General features: G+C 40.4%; 1 protein-coding gene across 3 annotated transcripts; it reads left to right on the top strand.

Annotated features, from left to right (window-relative positions):
• Window positions 1-619: 619 nt before the first annotated feature.
• TMEM267 (transmembrane protein 267) lies at window positions 620-20,834 on the top strand. Of its 3 annotated transcripts, none has more exons than XM_060634565.3 (3): window positions 620-786; window positions 13,289-13,677; window positions 18,168-20,834. In XM_060634565.3, exons 2-3 carry the CDS (start codon window positions 13,366-13,368, stop codon window positions 18,501-18,503), a joined length of 648 nt encoding a protein of 215 aa, XP_060490548.1. In that variant the 5' UTR covers window positions 620-786; window positions 13,289-13,365; the 3' UTR covers window positions 18,504-20,834. The 3 variants fall into 3 exon arrangements, with proteins under 3 accessions (XP_060490548.1, XP_060490547.1, XP_060490549.1); XM_060634564.3 differs by lacking the exon at window positions 620-786 and adding an exon at window positions 1,136-1,199; XM_060634566.3 differs by lacking the exon at window positions 620-786 and adding an exon at window positions 1,199-1,273.
• The last annotated feature ends 2,684 nt before the right edge of the window (window positions 20,835-23,518 follow it).

Here is a 23,518-nt window from a genome sequence, read left to right as displayed (position 1 = left end):
TGTGGTTAATGTGTTCTTTTTGATTAGCTTTTAAACTATGTGAGTTAAATTGTGTATCGTTTTCCTCAGTTGAATCTTTTCCACTGGCTAAGGACCAAGAGTGTGGCAAGCAATGAAAAGTTCTATCACCGAGAAACTGAGTCACACTTCAGGGTTTTGTGAGAGGCCTAGGAGTTTGCTTGATATTGAAGATCTCACTTTCTACTACAGAATTCTCTTTCAACTCTATGATTAATATAATCCCACTACTACCCTTGCTTTCCATCTGACACTTGTTCTGAGAAACTGTAGGTAGGAAGAAGAAAGCAATGCCCCTCTTTGAGCCTATTCTTTTGAGCCAGTGCTTCCTAGAGCCAGTGCCAAGCTAGACATCTCCTCGGTGCTCACTCAGGCAAAAGACAGGCTGGAACCTGACCATAGTCCCATTAAAAAGCTGCATCTTGTGAGTTTGGTTAATTAGGGTCAAGCTACATTTTACGCAGTTTTTTCAGCTCCTGTGCGTTTAGCAGTCATGATTCAGCCAGGCCTGCCACTGCTGCTACAATAAAGTGTAGCACCCACTGTCCGCCCACAAAGTGGCGAAGTATAATTATCAAGAATTCCCCAAGGGGGCGTTGGAGCGCTATGGAGGAGCGGCCGACCCGCAAAGCCGCGTGGTGTCTCCGTCTCCTGAAAAACTCTCCGACGCCCAACTTGAAAGACATTTCTCCACCTCTTCGGGAGCCAAGACGGCCTGTGGCTCCCAGCTCAAGCGTCTGAGCGTATGGCCTGTGCCTCCGACATTCGGTGAGGCCACTTCTGCTTTCTCAGCTTTCTGGCCGCCAGGGAGGGTGCATTATGGGTATATCGGCCAAGTCTGGGGCACGGCGCCGGCACAGCCAAGAACGAATGCTCAGGTTTGACAGAGGAAACCAACAAGGCACTTTGCACTTATCCCCCCACTATCCCAAAGGTCTCCTTATGGGGTACGGCAGGAGAAAACTGCAGGAACCCACCACCTCCACCAGCAGACCCCAGAGATTTCCGTTCCGGTCCGTTATGAATGGGGCCAGTATCCCGGCGTCCTCTCGGCGGACGTTTGGGTGTTGCTGGGGCCGCTCTGGCTGGCGTCCGGCGTCTCTATGGTGCCGGCCTAGGGGAGGGAAGAGAGGCGGGGCCGCCGTTTGTGCTGCGAAGGACTTCAACCTGAAGAGCTGAGGGTGGGTGCGGCTGAGCTCCGCGAGGGACTGGGCGGGAAGGGGACGGAGTGGACGCCGCGAAACTGCGTCCTGAGGTGGGAGGCCGAAGCTCCAGAGTCTGGATGGGGTGGGCTTGCAGGGGCGGCGAGCGCGCGGGACGCGAGAGCAAGCGGGGTGTACTGGACCCGTGGGCCGTCACTGTCTGATGGTCCCGGGATCTGCTCGAAGTCCGGGCGTCTCCCTCAGGCTTCGTCGCGCCTTCGAGATTCCATAAGCACCGGGTCCTCCCCTAGGCTTTGTGCCCCGGCGTTTCCCTGGCCCAGGGCGGCGTGGCGGGGGTCTTGCCGGAGTTGCCCATTGCCCTCTTTACCAGGCACGACAGTCCTGCCCGCCCCGGATCCCTGGAGGCGTGACTGTTAAAAGTGTGACACGGTCTCTTCCCTGCACATGGAACGTTTGGTAACGTTGACGCCAGGCCTTCTGCCCCATTTTCTTAATCGGCATTTTTAAGATTATTGCATCACACCAGCCTTAGGAAAGAACGCTTTGGGAATTTGCCGAGATTTGAAATATACTGAGATTCAGAATTGTATGTTTTGTTACTAATAGTGTAGGAATTAAACATTTTATGTTCAGGCTATAAAAAGTTTCTGTGAAAGTGAGGATTTGTGTTTCCTTCCTTTGCAAATTAGCTGCATTAGATTGGGCATCTGCTCTAGGTTACTTGTAGCATTAAAAATATATATGTATTTGGGGCGTCTAGCTGGCACACTGGGCGGAGCCTGCTACTTGATCTCTGGTTTGAGTTCCAGCCCCACCTTGGGTGTAGAGATGACTTAAAGAAATTAAAATTTAAAAAAAAAATTAAATATATGAACTTTTGCAGCACCAACAGTGAAAAAGACTTCTTTGTAAAACAATACTAAAGGTAGTTGTTGGATTTGGGACTACATTTACCTCAGGTTTTTATAAATATTTGTGTGATGAGAGAGGGAAGTAGGTGACATTTACATGGGGAATTTGTTAGCTCTTTGTTTTGGCAGAAATATTTGTCTAAGATTATTAATGCATCATAGTGTATAATTAAAGTAACTGACTATGTGAGTTAAGGAAAGATTACTACTATGTATACTTATTTTAAAAATGTATTTAAAGTTTATTTTTGAGAGAGAGACAACATGAGCAGAGGAGGGGCAGAGAGAGAGGGAGACAGAAAATCCAAAGCAGGCTCCAGGCTCTGAGTTGTCAGCACAGAGCCCGACGCGGGGCTCGAACTCACAAGCGGTGAGATCATGACCTGAGCCCAAGTGGGACGCTTAACCGACTGAGCCACCCAGGCGCCCTACTACTATGTATGTATACTTTAAAGTCCCCATAGTTGATGACGTTTTACTGTAATGGGATGGGGTGTGGCAGTTTTACCATTGTAGAAAGTGGCTACAAGTCATAAGGAGAAATTTATCATCTGGGTAACTGGTTGTTATGAGATGAGAAGGCATCCTAAATAATATGTTTAGTTCATAGGCTGAGGGTTGCTTCCTGCTTATACCTTGTATTAGTATACTGAAATATTTGTCGAATACCTTGTGCACATTGGGTTTTATGCATGACAGGTTTAAGAGAAAATTATAGTTACTAGTCTTAACAGAACTGCCTAACAAAAGTGACTATGTAGAATAAATCATTATTTTACGGTTTTTGAGGTCCATTCTACTTATAGGGAAGGGGTAGGAAGTAGAAAAAGGTATGACGAAAAATGGATACACTTGGGTGTCCTAGTCAGAGACAGTAACTAAAAGGACTACATTCATTAAATTTCGTTTTCCAAAAGAAAAAAATTCTCTTTCTCATACTCAGAATCTAAGCCAGAGATGTTAAATATCTGCACTAATAATTGGAGTGGAATAGATGTCAGAATTGTATTTCTGGGACCATAATTATATTCTTTTAACTTTTTTTAATGTTTATTTTTTTTTTTTTTTAATTTTTTTTTTTAATTTTTTTATTTTTGGGACAGAGAGAGACAGAGCATGAACGGGGGAGGGGCAGAGAGAGAGGGAGACACAGAATCGGAAACAGGCTCCAGGCTCCGAGCCATCAGCCCAGAGCCTGACGCGGGGCTCGAACTCACGGACCGCGAGATCGTGACCTGGCTGAAGTCGGACGCTTAACCGACTGCGCCACCCAGGCTCCCCTTTTAATGTTTATTTTTGAGAGAGAGCGCGCGCGAGAGAGAGAGAGCCAGAGCATGAGTGGGGGAGGGGCAGAGAGAGAGAGGGAGACAGAAAAGCTGAAGCAGGCTTCAGGCTCTGAGCTGTCAGCACAGAGCCTGACGCAGGTATTGAATTCATGAATCATGAGATCATGACCTGAGCCAAAGTTGGACACTCAACTGACTGAGCCACCCAGGCACTCCCATATTATACCTTTTTTTAAAAAAGGAAACAGGTCCTTGGGTGGCTCAGTCATTAAGCATCTGACTTGGGCTCAGGTCATGATCTCAGGGTTCAGGAGTTCGAATCCCACATCAGATGAGCTCAAGCCCTGCTTCCAGGTGAGCTCCTGCCCCACTTCGGGTGAGCTGAGCCCTGCTTCTCTTTCTCTCTTTCCCCCCTGCCTCTGCCCCTTGTGGGATTCTCTCTCTCTCTCTCTCTCTCTCTCTCTCTCTCTCTCTCTCTGCCCTTTGCTCACTTGTGCCCTCTCTGAATGAATGAATGAATGAATGAATGAAACAGTATTGTGTTAGATACCTATTACTGTATAACAAATTACCCCGAAACTTAGAGGCTTAAAACATTTAACAAGTATTATCTCACTGTGTCTGTGGTCTCGACAAGGCTTAGCTGGGTGATTCTGGCTCAGGGGCCCATGTACTTGCAGTCCAGAAGTTTGCAGAGCTGCAGGCATCTAAAAAACTTGACGGGCTAAGGGATCTACTTCCCTCATTAGTCTTTTGTTGTTCTCTCATCAAGCAACTGTTTTATACTTTCCATTTATAAAATGTATTTCATGCTGCCCCGTTTTGTGTATGTGTTCCTATTCAAACAACGATATAGTTATAAACAATAAGGTCTTCTTTTTCGGGTCACTTTAAATTTGAATCATCATTTAAATACTTGAAGTGATCTTTTGATGTTTCACTTTGCTCTTAACACTTCATTAGCTACCCTGTGTTTTTAGAATCTGAACTTATGTAAAACACAAGGTTGGTAACATTTAAATATATTTTAGGATGTTAAAAATTGTTTCAAGAGTAAAAGAAGATGGGGGTACCTGGCTGGCTTAGTTAGTGGAGTATGTGACTCTTGGTCTTGGGGTTGTGAGTTCGAGCTCCATGTTGGGTGTAGAGATTACTTAAAAGTAAAATCTTAAAAAAAGAGTAAAAGAGTTTGGATGTAATGCAATTTGCAATTAAGTGGATAATGACCTTTTTTTTGTCTCCTGAGATAAGATTTGAAAATAAATTTGTAATAAATGCATATACAGTAAAACCTTGTGTTGTGAGTAACTTGTTCTGCGACTGAGTAGTACATGATGCCTAATGTCACATGATCACAAATGAGCCAGTCGTTCTTTTCTCTCTCTTTCTTTCTCTCTGCGGGATGGTGGGTGATCGTCTCCCTTGCTCAGATGCTGGGCCTCATGCTGTGGTGTTTGGCAGAAATCAGTGATTTTTCAGAACATTGGAAGGTACCCAAAACTGGCGATAGTGTATTTTTTTGTCACTTCAACAGTCCTTTGCTTTTCCATACATGAGTAAGCTTAAGAATGCTTTGCTTCATTCTAGGTCAGGTTGCCTGCAGATAGAGACCCTTTCCTCTGCTGCATTATTGCCAGTTACATTAAATACAGTATATGACAAGAGTTTATTAATAATGTAGTATAGTTGACATCCATGCAAGTGTATACAATGGCCCCCATGCAGAAAAGGATTCCATTGAGCCAGTAGATAGCAGTGATTTCATTAGTGATAGTGAAAGTCATCCTACACAATAACCCTCTCTCTTGTCTCCCTCACACCAGCCACGAAGGTTTTGAAAGGTAAGTGCAGGTTAATTTATTTGTCTTTATATTTTGTATTTTCTTTATTGTTGTGTATTATATTACAGTATTGTAATGATTTTTATGTGAATATTTTTGGGATGTGGAACAAGTCATCTGAGTTTCCAGTATTTCTTCCGCTTTGACATACAAGTGCTTTGGATTACAAGCATGTTTCCGGAATGAGTTATGCTCGCAAACCAAGGTTTTCCTGAATAAGCATAGTTTCAGTGGCAGCAGAGCTTTTCTGTTAGGCTTTTGTGTGAGTGTGCACAGCCTTCCCTCTCACACTCATCTGCCTGAGTGGCCTTCTTTCTCCTTCGGGCTAATTTGCAGGCCACTGCTCACTGAAGGAGGGGAATATTGCTGCCAGTGCAGCACCTCTCTGACTTGGTCATTAATTCAAATTTGTGTGTCCCGATTCCCATCTGCCTAAGTGGATACTGGCATCTAGCTTTGGTTCAAAGGGATATTTTATAAACTTTAAAATTATGTGCACTGAACCTTTAAATATGTTGACTTCTTTATCCATGCAAGTGTCAAGAGTTTATTTGTAAAGTGGAAACAAATGATTCATTTATGGGACTGTAAATCCTCGGGTTTAATTAAAGGATTCATGACCTTGGAGGTATCTTTTGGATTCTTACATTTTGGTCTTATCTCTTGCTTGAAAGTACTTTGAAATCATTATTTCCTCATCCTGGAAGAATCTGTAGGCTCAAACCCAATCTTAGTGCTTTTCAGAACAGATTTCATTATTGCAAATGACAAGAATTTGAGGATTGTCGTAGACTCCATTATCATTTGCACAGTTGGTTCTGTGCAAAGCAAGTCTTCTTCACAATATGAAAGAATTAAAGGAATCTCTATAAGTTTATTTCACCTGGAGATAGAGAAATCTTTTGTAGTCTTTGCATGTGTCAACTAATACATAAATAGGAACAAATAATTTTTATAGTATAAATTTGGCTTATAAGAATTGTATAAAATTTTATTAAGGTTTATTTTAATTTTAATTTTTTTTGTTTATTTTTGAAAGAGAGAGCAGGTGGGGTAGGGGTAGAGAGAGAGGGGAGAGAACGAATCCCAAGCAGGCTCCGCACCGTGAGTGCAGAGCCCGATGCAGGCCTTGAACTCACAAACCGTGAAATCATGACCTGAGCCAAAATCAAGAGTTGGGTGCTTAACCTGAGCCACCCAGGCACCTCTATTAATGTTTATTAATGTTATATATTCTCATATTTTTATTAATACATATTTATGATGTTATAAATATACTTTTACTTTTTAAAAATTATACTTTGAAGAGGCTGACAAGCATCATGGTCTGAGTTGTTTAATGACTTCTGACTAACTTTTCAGAGTAGCTTTAATGGTTTTGTGGTCATAATATTAAGGCATTGAAAATGTTTAGGGAATCAAACAAGGGGAAAAAAGTAATGATCATATGTAAGCCCATGAGTGAGATAGGAGCCAAATGAACAGTCTTCTCTATTTTTAAATGTACAGTATAAGTACATATTTTTAATAAAAAGTAATATTTTACATATTATCTTACAGGCTGCCTTTTAAATGTTAATATTTTGAACATCTTTTCATGTCAGTAAAAACAGAAATAAGTGTTTTTTAATGGCTGCTTAATTGTTTGAAATTAATTTCACTAGTCTTGTATTTAGGACCTTTAATTTCTAATTTTTCCTTATTATAAACAATGCCATACTGAATATCCATATATACCTCTTTGTATTTAAATCTACTTATTTTCTGTGGATAAATTTGTAGAGTTGGAAATGCTGAGTCAAAAATATTTGTTCATTTTTAAATGGTTTTTTTTTTTTTAATTTTTTTTTAACGTTTATTTATTTTTGAGACAGAGAGAGACAGAGTGTGAACAGGGGAGGGGCAGAGAGAGAGGGAGACACAGAATCTGAAACAGGCTCCAGGCTCTGAGCTGTCAGCACAGAGCCTGACGCGGGGCTCGAACTCACAGACCGTGAGATCATGACCTGAGCCGAAGTCGGCCGCTTAACCGACTGAGCCACCCAGGCGCCCCTTGGTTTTTGATACATTTATTGTCAAATTGTCCCCTAAAAATTATACCCACTTACACTCCTGCTAATACTCAGTATGAGTGATCATTTCTCTACCACTACTAACAGAAAGTATTAGCAATTTTTTTGTCAATCTTACATTGAAATCTCATTGTTTTAATTAATTTTTTAATGCGTATTTACTTTTGAGAGAGAGAGAGAGAGAGATAGTGCATGAGCAGGGATGGGGCAGAGAGAGAGGGAGACAGAGGATCCGGCGAAGGCTCCCCGCTGACAGCAGCAAGCCTGATGCAGGACTCGAACTCATGGACAGTGAGATCATGATGTGAGCCAAAGTTGGACGCTTAACCAACTGAGCCACCCAGGCACCCCTTATTGTTTTAATTTAAATTCAATTGATTACCAATAAAGTTGAAATCTTCTAGTAATTTTTGATATTTGTATTTCTTCCTTTTCAAAATTGCCTTTCCATAGACATTGCCCGCTTTATTACTGGGGTACTTATTTTTCCTTCTTAATTTTAAGTGCCCTTAATAAAGTAAAACTTTAAATCTTTCTCCATCATAAAGGTTCTAAATTTCCTCCATTTGTCTTTAACTTTGCCATGCACAAGTTTTACATTCTTATGTAGTCATGTCTATCAATATTTTTAAAATAATTTTGAGCTCCCCTCTAAAAGTCTACCTGGCTGAACTATGTAGAAGTCTGTTTACAAATTCATGTAAATATCCCAAACTTGATAATCAAACTGATTACAAAAGCTATCTAATCATAGAAATTTTCCAAGCAGCTACAGATTCCCTTTCTTAATTTAACCAACCAGGGAAATGGTCTATTATATTGCAAAACTGTAATCCATTTGAATGTTGTTTGATTTAACAGCTTTAAAATCTAGAGTTGATTTAACAGCTTTACTGTGTAGAACTGTGCATTGCACAGATTGAAAGCAGATGACCCAGTCTCAGGTTTTGTCTGATTGACTCTCTCCAGTACTACTTGGCACTTAACAGACTGACAACCAGTGTGGACTGCTCACTTCCTGTCCAGATAGTATATTTGTCAGATTGCTCTTCTAATGCAACTGGAAGAAACAAAGAGCACTCTTTCTACAATACATGCTGAAAAGGCTAAGTACTGTCTTTTCCAACCTCCCTTGCAGCAAAGGTCTGGTCATGTAATGTAGAGCCAGCCAATCAGACACATACACGCTGCCCCACTCCAAATTTTGTATTGAGATTAAAAAAAAACAACAAATACTGCCAAGAATCTTTCATGGCCGCAGCAGACAGTGCAGCTTTCACACCAATGCCAGTGGTAACATCTGGTGACGGGGGTTGGGCAGTGTAAGCTGGGGTCAGTGGTAGGGAGATGGTCACCAGACCAGTTGTCTGGTGTCATTTTCACTGAGGTACTTGAGGCATAGATTTGAGGCCTGGTTCTTAAAACCTGGCAAGTCTGTGATTTCCAATATCCTTTTAATAAGTTTTGTGTTTTGCATTTACTTCTTTTCTTTTCCATGCACTTAAGAAGCCTAACTGATACAGGATCTGAGTTAAATAATAAGTGTTCCTCTATCAGTTTAGAATTATACACACATTCCCCACTCCCCCATACACACACTTAATCTGTTTCTGGACTTTGTATTCACCTTTTAGTACTTATGATACTCTGCTTTTTCAAGTTTATTGGCATTTACTCCTTTATTTTACCTGAAGCAGAGCTCATGTTCACCCAAAGCAGGGCTCGAGCTCACCCGAAGTGGGGCACAAACTCACCCAAAGTGGGATTCGAATTCATGAACTGTAAAATCATGACCTGAGTCAAAGTCAGATGCTTAACAAGTAAGCCACCCAGGCACCCGGTATTTGCTCTTCTAAATGAAATTTAGAAACATTTCATGGAGTTCCTAAAAGAAAATCCCTTTTGATTGTAATTAGGAGTATATTAAATTTATAGATTCCATTGGAAGGGAATAACACCATCAATGTTGTCTTCTTACTCAATAAAATGGTCTGGATCTTGTATTAGTTAAGTTCCATCAAAGAAGAAGAACTACTTGCCTGCTAAATAATGTGGGATTTATGACAGCTGTTAGACCTTCTGTAATTGTGGGGGCTGGGAGAGCATTCTGGGCAGACGCTTGCCTCTGAGTCTATTGTTGAGCCTGAAGCTGCTGCAGATCAGCTAGGCAGACAGTCAAAAAGGGAAACTGAATGTGGAGGAGAGCAAGGACAGAATGGAATCTGCATTGGCTTCTCACCAACTCCAGTTTTGATGCTGTGGGTGATCTGCAGGAGAAGCTAGCATTCTTGACTTTGATTCATTTTGATGTATACATGAAACTATGAACCATGAAACTATTACCATAATCAAGATAGTGAACATAACTCTTCCCCCAAAGTTTCCTTATGTTCCTTTTTAATCCTTCTAAGTCCCTCCCTTCCCCAGGCAACCACTGATCCGCTTTCTGTCACTTAAGTTGATTTGCATTTTCTAGGATTTTATATAAATGGAATCATTATGTATTCTTTAAAAAATTTCTAAATGAAAATTTTAAATATATAGAAAAGTGGAGGATAGAATAATGAACTACAGGGTATCCATTACCGATATTGGACAATTATAAAATTTCCCATATTTCCTTCATTTATGTCATTTTTAAAAATTAAGACTTTATTTTTGAGAACAGTCTTAGGTTTACAGAAAAATTGAGCAGATAGTACAGAGTGTTCCATATGTTACCTCTCCCTCCATACATATTTCTCCCTATTATTAACATTTTGTGTTAGTGTGGCACACTTGTTACAATTAATAAACCAACATTGGTGCATTGATTGGAGTCCATAGTTGACATTAAGGCTCATTCTTTGTTTTTTTGTTTTGTTTTGTTTTAATTTTTTTAATATTTATTTATTTTTGAGACAGAGAGAGACAGAGCATGAATGGCGGAGGGTCAGAGAGAGAGGGAGACACAGAATCCGAAACAGGCTCCAGGCTCTGAGCTGTCAGCACAGAGCCCGACGCGGGGCTCAAACTCACGGACAGCGAGATCATGACCTGAGCCGAAGTCGGACGCTCAACCGACTGAGCCACCCAGGCGCCCCAAGGCTCATTCTTTGTGTTGTCTAGTTACATGGGTTTTGACTATTACTCCATTTTTCTTTTCTTTTTGGTTTGGTTTATTTCACTAAGTATTTGAGGTTCATCAATGTTTTCGTATGTATTACTTTTTTATTTCTTTTTATTCCATGTTTTGTTTAGCCAGTTGGGCTGTTTCCAGTTTGGAGCTAATGTAGATAAAGCTGCTGTGAACATTCATGTACAAGTCTCTGTATGTCTGTATGCTTGCATTTCTCTCCGGTAAATACGTGGGAGGAGAATGACTATGATCGAAGTATGTTTAACTTTGGAGAAACTGAAAAGTGGTTACCATTTTATATTTCCACCAGCCGTGTGTGAGGGTTCTGGTTGCTCCACATCTCTTCAACATTTGGGACGATAAGTCTTTAATTTTAGCCATTCCAATAGGTATATCTGGTATCTCATTGTGGCCTTAATTTGCATTTCCCTAATAATTGATGACATTGAGCATATTTCATGTGCTTGTTGACCACTATATATTATCTTTGTAATGGACCTTTTCAAATCTTTAGCCCATTTTTGTATTCGTTTATTTTTCTGTTACTGTGTTTTGAGAATTCTTTGTTCTGGGTAGAAATCCTTTAGCAAATACGAGATACGCAAATATTTTATCCCAAATCTGTGGCTTGTTGATTCATTCTCTTAATGTTTTTCAAAGAGCAGAGCTTCTTAATTTTGACAAAGTTCAGTGTATCAATTTTTAAAAAACAGATTGGCCTTTTGATGTTGCTTCTAAGAACTCTTTACATAATCCAAGGACACAAAAATATTCTATGCTTTCTTCCAGGAGTTTTACAGTTTTATATCTTACTTTTAGGTCTGTAATCCATTTTGACTTAATTTTTGTATATGGAGTAAAGTATGGACCGAGGTTCATTATTTTTACATATGGATATCCTGTTGTTCCAGCAGTGTTTGGTGAAAGGACCATCTTTTCTTTGTTTACTTGCTTTTGCATGTTTGTTAAAAATCAATTGACCGTATGGGCGCCTGGGTGGCTCAGTCGGTTGAGCGTCCGACTTCGGCTCAGGTCACTATCTCGCGGTCCGTGAGTTCGAGCCCCCCGCGTCAGGCTCTGTGCTGAGTGCTCAGAGCCCGGAGCCTGTTTCAGATTCTGTGTCTCCCTCTCTCTGACCCTCCCCCGTTCATGCTCTGTCTCTCTCTGTCTCAAAAATAAATAAACGTTAAAAAAAAAAATTAAAAAAAAAAATCAATTGACCGTATATGGGTGGATCTATTTCTGATCCCACTTTCTATTCTGTTTCATCAATCTATTTGTCTATCTTTATATCAGTACCACATTGTCTTAATTACTGCGGTTTTATAAAACTTGAAATCAGATGGTGTAAGGCCTTCAACTTAGTTCATCTTTTTCCAAGTTGTTTTCTGATTCAAGGAATGTTTCCTTATAAATTCCGGAATATATATTATGAGCTATGTATAGTTTTTATGACAGAATGGAAGTTGAATCATTCTTAATACGTCATTTAGTTATTCTTTAGTCTCAGAATTAAAACAGAACAATATAAAACAAAAACTTCAGGTATCACATAATGTTGATAACTTTAACTGTATAAATGATTTCAGTATCCTATGCCAGGTAAGCACTAAGCACAGAATTATGATTGCCTTTTTATATCAATTAAAGTTCTTCGGTTAGAGGCAACAGAAAGGAAAAAGGGATTTATTGGAAGAATGCTAGGGTAGCTCCTAGAAGTAAAAGGTAAGCTGCAGGAATGAGGCCAGCTCTGAGAAACTTAAAAGCCTGGACCTGTGGACTTGATGTCCTTATGGTTCTTTGTTTTTAGGGTGCTCCGTGTAGTGAAGCCCATGGTCTGTAAGAAGAAGAGTAACTTTCCCCTACCAGCTCCACTTAGGAAAATTCTAGAAGGGAGTCTGATTGGCCCAGCCTGGGTCACCTTAATCACTAGAGTATTCACCACTAGTCCAATCACTACTGGAAAATGATGACTAATTACTAATTACTAATTAATTACTACTACTAAGAGAGACAGGGAATTCTAGCTGGTCAGCTCCAGAGTGGGTCTTGCGATGAGCAGTTTTCCTAAAAGGAGATGCTGTTTTCAGAAGTATGGAAAATAGATGCTGGGTACACAGACACGGATGCCCACTGCCATGTAGCACACATTGCTGAGAGAGAGAACTGATGGATGACCTCAAAGTAATAGATTACAGTTGGTGGGCTTTCTTAAATTCACCTTGATACATACTAACATGTAAACTGGTGTTCCTATTCTCTTTGTGCTACATGGCATATTGTATATAACATGTAAGAAATACGATTTTCTTACACTTGAAAATTACTAACAGAGTAGTCTTAAATGTTCTCGCCACACGCACAAAAAGGTAACTATGAGAGGTGACGGAGATGTTAACCACACTGTGGTAATCATTTCACAATATATGCGTATATGAAATCATCACATTATACACCTTAACCTTATACAGTGTTATATATCAGTTGTATCTCAGTAAAGCTGGGAAAAATAAAATGAAATTACTGACAACAGTTTAAAAAAAAAAAAAAGAAATACCAGGGGTGCCTGGGTGGCGTAGTCGGTTAAGCATCTGACTTCAACTCATGTTATGATCTCACGGTTCATGGGTTCGAGCCCCACATTGGGCTCCGTGCTGACAGCTTAGAGCCTGGAGCCTGCTTCGGATTCTGTGTCTCCCTCTCTCTCTGCCCCTCCCCCTCTCACATCCTGTCTCTTAAAAATAAACAAAACATTTTAAAAAAAATTTTTTTTAAATACCAGTTTCTACAATTTGATTTTGTATTTGTGAAATCATTGCTGATTTTGTTTTGTTTAAATGCTATGTGGCATTAATATTTTTCTTTGCTTTCTATTTTAGGGCAACTGGGGAATATAAACAAGAATAAGCAGTTTGTCTCCTGATGGCTTTTGCTGTATACTGACGTATTATTTGTGATGGCATCTGAGGCTGAGAAGACCCATGCTTTACTCCAGTCTTGTAGCACTGAATCTCTTTTTTCCAGCCTCGGTCTGGGAATATTTTGCCTAGTAGCTGACAGACTTCTTCAGTTTTCAATAATTCAGCAAAATGACTGGCTTCGAGCCCTCTCAGATAATGCAGTACATTGCGTGATTGGCATGTGGTTGTGGGCAATTGTCATTGGAGTCAAGAAGACAACTGACTTTGGAGAAATCATTTTAGCTGGATTTTTAGCCTCTGTTATTGATGTAGACCACTTTTTTCTAGCTGGATCTTTATCTTTAAAGGTAAGAGGCATCCATGTTTAATTTTTCTGGTCTTTAACACCATTATATTGACCTTCACAGCATCATTTTAGAGCTAGGGGTTATCTTTATTTTAAAGTAAGAAAGCTCATTCATCCCATTTTTTTGAGCACTCAGTACTTTCCTGAAGATGAATACAGACATGTTGCTAATCAAGTTACTTGGCCTCACAAAGTGCCAAGGATGCATACAGAGCAAGGACTCACTAAATGTACCTGAAGAGTTCTGTGCTGGCTTTACCGAGGACGGTGCTTAGCCAAGTCTTGAAGGAAGCATCAGCCAACTGGTTTAAAATAATGGGGGTCATTCTCGGAGCTAACCTGTTTCTTTTTTCTGTGTTCTTTCTTCAGGGCCACAGTTAGGATTTTCCCCCTTACGCTTCATGTTTTACAGTTAGTATGCAGCTCCTACGTGCTCTGTAACAGTGAAGCAGCTTTAAGATGATTCCGAGTCCCGGGGAATGACTTCAGTAGATTCATTCCCCAGCCCCTCTTGGAACCAAAGGTGTGCATTTCAAGGGACTCCTTAGGACACCGTCGCTGGTGGCGAAATTTGAGGAATTTCATTGAGGCTTCAGATGTTTAGCTATACAGTGACCTGCTAGCTTTGCAGATGAGCTATGCTTAAAATGACAGTTCAGACAATATTTTCTTTTTGCTTTTTTTTTTCATTTTAGAGAGAGAGAGCGTGCACACGAGCGGGAGAGAGGGTCAGAGGAGAAGGAGAGAGAGAGAGAGAGAGAATGAGTGAGTGAGAATCTCAAGGAGGCTCCACGCTCACCATGGAACCTACCCAGGGCTTGATCCCATGACCCTGGGGTCATGACCTAAGCCAAAATCAAGAGGCACCCAGGCACCCCTGTTCAGATAATATTTTCTAAGTGTCAACAGATTTGCCTACCTTTTACGTGTTTATGACCTGTAAATATTTCAGGAAAGAAACACAGACCCACAGAGCAAGGACTTTTCTTGCTCACCACTGCCTGGAACGCAGCCTGGCTCACCTAGTAGGTGTTCGGTAGATATTTGTTGAATGAAACGAGAAATGATCACTTTTTCCTTTATGTGTCACACACCAGGTACTTTTCAGAGATTGTCTCACTTATGAAAACACTTAATCAGTTAGGAATCACTAATTCCTGATTAAAGACACATTGTAACTTTTTGGCTATAAGGGGAGGCAGAATAACATTGCGTTTGAGATTGGCATCAGAAGACCTGAGTTTGAATCCCGGTATGTGGTGGTGTTAGCAGAGCCCCTTCCTTCTTTAAGCCTCAGTGCCCTCATCTGTAAAATGTGGATTCTGTCTTTACTGTTCTCGTTGGGTTGTCTTGAGTGTTAAGAGAGCATGTTACAGGATGCACCGTGGTAAATAGTTCACAATAAATGTTAGTAGAGCTTTGGATAAGCTAAACCACAGAAAGTGTGGTTCATAAGTGTGTTCACCTAGAATTTAACTATGGTAATTTTTAAAAACATTTAGGCTACCTACTATATTTAGGCTACCTACTATTCTTTGACTCACTTAGAAGTGGTAGTGTTAAGAATATGAGCCAAATGGGGCGCCTGGGTGGCTCAGTCGGTTAAGCGTCCGACTTCGGCTCAGGTCATGATCTCGCGGTCCGTGAGTTCGAGCCCCGCGTCAGGCTCTGGGCTGATGGCTCAGAGCCTGGAGCCTGTTTCAGATTCTGTGTCTCCCTCTCTCTCTGACCCTCCCCCATTCATGCTCTGTCTCTCTCTGTCTCAAAAATAAATAAACGTTAAAAAAAAATTAAAAAAAAAAAAAAAGAATATGAGCCAAAGAGTCAGACAGACTCAGTGTTTGTACAACGTGGGGAAGCTACTTGTTGTCTGTAAGCCTTGGCTCCCCGCTCTGTAAAATCATCTCTAACTCATCCAGTTGTTGTAAGGATTAAAGGAGGTAGTGCATAGAAAGTATAGCATAGTGCTGGTACTGATCCTTTTTTTAAAATGAAATATGAACGTTTTTAACCATAAAATTGTTTGTGATCGTCAGTAATAAGTACCAAAACTAAGTACTTATGATACTATTTAAAAAATTTTTTTAACGTTTATTCATTTTTTTAGAAACAGAGTGACAGAGTGCAAGCAGGGGAGGGGCAAAGAGAGAGAGAGCAAGACACAGAATCTGAAGCAGGCCCCAGGCTCCTGGCTGTCAGCACAGAGTCTGACACGGGGCTCAGACTCATGAACTGTGAGATCATGACCTGAGCTGAAGTCCAACGCTTAACCCACTGAGCCACCAGGCACCCCATTATGATACTATTTTTTAAATGTCTGTTGTTACTTCTTTTTTTAAGTGATCTATTTTTACTTCTGTAATTTTATGATAATGTCCTTTTATTCTTTATTATTTTTCTTTTTTTTAGTGTTTATTTATTTTTGAGAGAGAGAGCGTGAGCAGGGGAGGGGCAGAGAGAGAAGGAGACACAGAATCCGAAGCAGGCTCCAGGCTCTGAGCTGTCAGCATGGAGTCCAATGTGAGGCTCAAACCCACAGACCACGAGATCATGACCTGAGCCAAAGTCAGACGCTTAATCAACTGAGCCACCCAGGCGCCCCCATTATTCATTATTTTTCTATGAAGGAAAAGCCTCGATTGAAGTTTTAGAAGTAAGCCAAGCAACAGAAATTTCTTTAGCATCTATTAATATAAATAGACTTCACAAATGAATGCGTAAAGAGTCAGACATATCCAGAGCATAACTGCTAATCACGTCAACTTCAGGCTATTGCTTTCTTCCAAGTAGGGACTACCACAGGCCCCCTTGTCCCACCCTGCTGTTAAGGAGCACGATACAGCGTGGGTATGGAACCAAAAAACAAAGGTAGAGACAAGAATTGAGTAACAATACAGAAATGTCACATGTGCCGGCAAAGTAGAAATAAAACAGCTAAAAATGTAGAGAAGGGAGAAGGAAGGGGAATGTAGCATAAACTCCCTGATTGATGTTTAGTCAGTTGGTGGGAGTAGAGAACCCTGGTTTAAGTAGTGCGTTTAAGAGACCCCCCCCCAGCCATGTGACTTCACAGGGTGGCAAGGTATAGTGTCTGTCTCTCTCTTTTTTAAGTTTATTTATTTTGAGAGAGAGAGAGCGAGCAGGGGAGGGGCAGAGAGAGAGGGAGACAGAATCCCAAGTAGGCTCCACACTGTCAGCACAGAGCCTAATGTGGGGTTCGAAGCCACAGAACTGGGAGACCATGACCCGAGCCGAAATCAAGAGTCAGATGCTTAACCGACTGAGCCACGCAGGCACCCCCAAGGTACAGTTTTTTTAACAGATGTCTTGTATTTTAGTGTGGTGGGAAGGTTATGCCTCCTAATTTTTTTTTTTATAGGTACCTAAGTTGTTTTTTTCACTACTCCTTTTCCTCTTGACCGTCCCCAAAGGGTTCCTCTCCCTTCCTCTTTATCATCTTCTCCCCCAGAACCAGTGCCTTGTAATGCCTTGAATCATGCACACTTTGAAGTCTTTGCTTTGTAGCCGGTGCTCTGATCTATGAGGGCCCTTTTCAGTGTTTCTCTTTCTAGTAATTTTAGATCAATCTTAGGTCTCCTCGTCTCTCTTGGCTTGCGGTGGAGGTGTGCAAGAGAGCACGCTGATGTGGTGTTTATCTTAATGCTTCAGAGTATTTGAAGTTTTAGGTGCTCTCTGACGTCTGTCTAATGCCGAGTGGGATTTGGTATAGTTTTATTTGTCCTTGTCTGTAGTGTTTTTGAGGATGTGTGGGGAGATTCAGATTTAGGCAATTTTCACTATCCTCGGCTTCCTTTTCATTCGAAGTTATCTAATTGAGAGGAGCCTGGATGGCTCAGGCGGTGAAGCATCTGACTCTTGATTTCAGCTCAGGTCATGATCTCTCTGCCCTTCCCCAGCTAGCACATGCACTCATGGTCTCTCTCTCTCTCTCTCTCTCTCTCAAAATAAATAAACTTAAAAAAATAAAATAAAATAATACAGTCTTTCTAAATGTTGTTGTAAGTGCATTCTGAAAATATTCAAGGCCAATATAAACCGGTTACAACAAAATATGTCTTTCTTGCCTTTATTGATAGAAGAATATTTTATTTGGTTGTGAGATTTTTTTTCAATGCTGTTAGAGGCCCCAGATAATTCTCTAAAACTCCAAATTTACACAAACCATACATTTGATATATAAATTATGTTCATATTGTGACTTTTCTAAGCAAATAATAGAAAACTTTAAAAAATTGATGGCCAGGTTCTTGAGATCTTGATTCCATTTTTAACGCAAAGAAATATCCTACTCACACCTATATCTTCTTTGCTTTACACATACCAGATTTAATATGTGTATTCACAGGTGACATAGAAAATGTTTCCATTGCATTTCTAATAGACTCCTGGAAAATATTTTAGAATCTTAAGAAGCATCTACAAAATTTTGTTTGCCAAGAGGGAAATGATACCAGCTACTTTCCCCTGCAGGCTGCTTTGACTCTTCCACGAAGACCTTTTCTTCACTGTTCTACTGTGATACCTGTCGTGGCTCTGACCTTGAAGTTTACTATGCACCTTTTCAAGCTCAAAGACTCATGGTGCTTTCTCCCCTGGATGTTATTTATATCCTGGACCTCACATCATATCCGAGATGGAATTCGTCACGGCTTGTGGATATGCCCATTTGGAAAAACTTCTCCTTTGCCATTCTGGCTCTATGTCATAATCACATCCTCTTTACCTCATATCTGTTCATTTGTTATGTATTTAACAGGGACCAGACAAATGATGTCTGCAAAACATGGAATTCAGATTGACGTCTGAAGTAACTGTATGCCACTCTGAGAGAAGGAAATGGTTCAGACGATAATTAAGGGTAGCTGACATTATATATTAAAAAAATATATATTAATTATTATAATTCCTGAATCCTCTTGCTTAGGAGGCATGTACCCTTTTTAATATATATATATATATATATATATATATATATATATATATATATATATATTTGTTGTAATTTTACTTCTCTCTTCTATAATACACTAGTACAATATTAGAGTTTCATTTATTCCATGACATATTTTTATTGTGTCTTCTGTTTATCTGGCTTTACCAATAGCTCTAGTAGACTAACATCCAGTTACATTTTCTGGAGGTATACATTTAAGGCAGTCCACTTCAGGATGAAAAACAGATCAAATTGTAGGGTGCTTAATTTGAAGGCATTTGTGTCCACATTTTCCTGAGATACTGAAACAGTGAAAGAGCCAGAATAAATGAGATCCTGAATAAGACGTATGGTGACCACTAAGATTTCTTCATTTTCCTCTATGTTGAACCTGAGTGAAGTTTGATTTGCCAGGTACTTTAGTGAGTTGTGATTACTGGTGGAATCTGTGCCAGTACACTTGTAAGAAATCATCATATTCATAAAAGATAGTAACTAATATTAGATCTAGATTATTGTTTCAGGAATCACTTTAGGAAATAATTATTGTAATATGTTGCCTGGAGTAACATTACTCAAGTATTATTTTTTTTAAAGTTCAGCTATTTATTTTGAGAGAGAGAGTGTGTTCATGAATGGGGGAGGGGGAGGGAGAGAGAGAGTCCCAAGCAGGCTCTGCTCTGTTGCACAGAGCCTCATGTGGGGCTTGAACTCACAAATCGAGAGATCATGACCTGAGCCGAAATCAAAAGTCAGACTTTCAACCGACTGAGCCACCCAGGCGCCCCAGTATTATTTTTTTAGTATCTTTGCCCCCGAATCCCATGTGTTAAGGTTTTAACTGTTCTGAAAAAACATAATGAAATTAACAAAATATTAATGCATGGCTTATAACCATGGAATTTGAATTCACACAAAAAAAGGACTTACCAGCAATGTTATTTCAGATGTAAACTCCTGAGGTGTCATTAAAATTGTTTTAGTTGCTATCAGTTTGTTTACACACTATTTAAAAATATTATACCAGTTAAATAATTTTTAAAACATATGCCTGATGCAGAGAGACAAAACATACATTTTTCAAAATGAAGGAGTTTTAGGAAATTTGCCTTTTCCTTTGTCCTTTCAGGTTAACCTGTCAAAAATGATTAACCTTTATTATTAGAGAAGGAAAATTTGGTTGCTATAAAATTTTACATTTTCACAGTTTAATGTCACTTTGATATAAACATCAGTGCCCTAAAGACACTTGCTTTGTTTTTTTGTATCCTATGTGCCATCTGCTGTCTTTAGATTTTCTCACACATTTGTGATTTGTAATGCTAGTGATTGTGTGCCTTATTCTCTGAGAAGTGCTGAAGCAACGCCTTATCCAAAGCATATTCTTCTTATTTATTAAGTTAAACAGAGCTCTGTAAATTGTCGCAAATGTTCATTTTACTTTGGTTTTTCTTTTTGTTGTTAACCAATTGGTTGCAATCTATTATATCTCAGAATCTATTAGATTTTACAATCTATTATCTTTTGAGAGCAATGATTGTGTCACTTTGGTTGGTATAATAAATATTATATAGTGGAGGGAAATTTGAATAAGGTAGGGATTTTTTTTTAAGTATATGATGTCAGAAATCCATGGAAATAAAGCATATATCTTCTATCGCTTTTTCTGACTAAATTATAAAACTACTTTTTCTTTCTCCATATAAAACGAAGGACTGCTATTAAAATATAGGGCCTTATTTAGGAATGTCACACTGGCATTTTAGGGGTTGTTTTTGTATTAGAATGGGAATTGACTTTGACCATGACTCATTGCTTAACCAGTAACTGCACATTTAAAAAAAATTTTTTTTTTTAACGTTTATTTATTTTTGAGACAGAGAGAGAGCATGAACAGGGGAGGGGCAGAGAGAGAGGGAGACACAGAATGTGAAGCAGGCTCCAGGCTCTGAGCTGTCAGCACAGAGCCTGACGCGGGGCTCGAACTCACGGACTGTGAGATGATGACCTGAGCCAAAGTCGGACGCTCAACCGACCGAGCCACCCAGGTGCCCCAGTAACTGCACATTTTAAATGTGGGTTTATCTTCTTTCCTACCTCTACCATCAGAAATGATCCTTATCTTCTAAATGGTCTGTGACAGCTGTGGTTGTAACCTCTAGAAATATAGTAGCCAACTTCCCATGCCACCATTTTGTTTTTCACCTCATTGAAAGAGTTGGTGTCAATACGACATTTATATTGAAAATTGGTGCCAGAGTCCAGCTCCGGCAGGTCCAGGGGTTCCCGAAGGATGAACGGCGTCGGCGAAAAAGTGAAAAAAAAAAGCAAAAAACAAAAATAAAAATGGATACAGACAACAGCAGTGTGTTGAACTGGCCGCTTTATTGTGACAAACGTGGCATTATATTTGTTAGCAATTTCCTTGTAGCGTGCGTCATCTATGTTTTCTAGCATTACCTAATTCTAAAAATGTTCCTATGTGTAATCACCCTTTAAGGAATAACATGGTTATTTTCTCATAACGTTCCCTCCTGCCCTTTGCTTATTGATTAATTTCTTACATTATTTTCATTATGTATCTACGTTTATCTATAATCTATAAAGCATTTGCTTTGCTGTTTTCATGAAAAGTCATCTCTCTCTCAACACCTCAAGTGGAACAGTTGCAGGGACGTGACCTCTTAGTTGTTTCTCTGAACCATTTGTTGCTTGAGGAGCAAAAGTGTTCACCTCGGTCTGAGGTTCCAGGAGGGGGCCAAGAGGGCCTTAGGAACCCACGCCTTATACATTCTCAGAGAGACAATGCACCTGGGAACTAATGACCCATTCTGTACCTTAACCGACTAGGTTCAATCATCATCTGGAATGCCTCCTGGGGGCCAAGTGGGCCTAGGGGTTGGAGTAACTTGTGCCCAGAGATACACTCCTCTGTTGCTGGAGTGGGGCTTTTAAATCCATTTATTCCTCCTTTGCTGGCAAATGTATGAGGCTATCCTTCCTTTAGGTAGAGGAGTCTTTATAGGGGGTGGCAAGGGCTAAATGTTGGGCCGCACAATTTCCTCGCGGAACCTTATTTCTTTCCCCAATGGTTCTTTTCCCAGGGGGCCTGCCGAGGGCAATTCCCCAACAGACAATTCCCCAGGTACTTTTATTAAGGCCAAATTACATAAAAGCGGGAGTACGAGAAGCTTCACTGTCGGTGGACCGCCTGCAGTCCCGATCCGTCCACCGCCCGGGGCCCTGCCATCAGGCTGGTTGGATAGCTTGGCTTCCGACAAATCGGATTGTATCTTGTTTGCATATATGTGTTTTCTTCATCCACTAAAGTCCTCCACTCACTTAGTGGAGGCTGGTCCACTGATCTAACCTTCCAATCTGCTGTTTTCTAGAGGCATGTTAGTTGTAGCTTCTCAGAAAAACTTCCGCCATTGACCTGCCATTGAACTCTACTCTTCCTCAAGTCTAATTCCCTTTAAGTGATAGGCTAAGTTAAAACACCTCTGTGTCCGCACTTCCTTTCTTCAACTTAGGCAGCCACCATCACTACTACCTCCAATCAGGCGGACACGCCCTGGTTCCATTTTGTTTTGGCTAGTGGGACAATTACTTAGTTTTTCCCATTTTCCCAACTGAAGAGGAGAGGAAATAGGCCATATTCTGGTCCTTGCTCACTATTGTCATGGCTAAACCTATTATCCACCCTAGTTCCCAGTTTTTCCTTTGATATCTCAATATATTACTCATTCTTAATCCTCCTCATCCCCACATGCTACTCTCTCTAAGGCTCACTTTCACCTTCTTTGATGATCTCTTTTTTCCTTTTATTCCAATGCTTGATTTTACCCTCAGTCATCAGATGAGCCACCTGAATATTCCCCTTTTTCTTCTATACCAGTGACTCATCAATACATCACACCAGCCATGCACAAGTACAGCAGGCCTGCTTTTTAAATGATGCTGCTCATTGCTGAGATCTCAAACGTTGTTTAACTTTCTAGACCCGTGGTTCTCAAACTCTAGCATACATCAGAATCACCTGTAAGACTTGTTAGAACAGGGATGGCTTGAGACCCACCTCCAGAGTTTTGATTGGGTAGATCCCAAGAATTTGCATTTCCAACAAGTTCCCGGTTGATACTGTGAAAGGTGAAATGAAATGGGCTCACTTATGTCAGGTACCTTGAAAATGGAGCTGGGAGGCCATTAAGGAGATGGGCCTCCTGCACGCCCTCACTGGTGGAACCATGAACTCTTGAACTGAGCCAACCTCAACTATTACAAGCATGCAAACACCTGCAACTTGCTACACTAAGAGACTTTGCTTAGCAACAGCCTTAGCAACCAATTTATACTCCCTCAAGAGTAACTTTCTGCCCTGAGCACCAATAAAAAAATTCTTTTGAACAACCTATACAAACTTTCCTTTTTTGCTTTAAAAACCTCTGACTTTGCTCCCTATTGGGACCCTATTTGGATTACTACCCAAATCTGAACTGCAATTCTTTGATCCCAAAAAAACATTCTTAATTATTGCCTCCTGACGATTTTAGGTTGACAATATTGATGCTGTTATTCAGGAACCACACTTTAAGAACCACGACTCTAGACTCATCCTGTTTCTTTAACTTTATTTCCTTCGCTCCTCTTCTTGAGCCGACTCTTGCCTTGTCGATATCTTTAATGTTTCTCAGCCTTCCTTTGTTGCTAGGTCCATCAGTCCTCTGCTAGGCACATTTGACTCTGTCCTTCTACCCAGGCAGTGCTCTGGGTTACTGTTTACTATTTCAGCACTCAGTGCCCAGACGCCCTGTGTACTATCCAATCAGCTGACCTAGAATAATACGCATAGTCAGCTTTCCCCAGTTTTACTTGTGAAACCCTACTG

The sequence above is a fragment of the Panthera onca genome, chromosome A1 (assembly GCF_046562875.1).
Source record: "Panthera onca isolate mPanOnc1 chromosome A1, mPanOnc1 haplotype 2, whole genome shotgun sequence".
Lineage (NCBI taxonomy): Eukaryota > Metazoa > Chordata > Mammalia > Carnivora > Felidae > Panthera > Panthera onca.
This window is presented reverse-complemented; position numbering and strand designations above follow the sequence as displayed.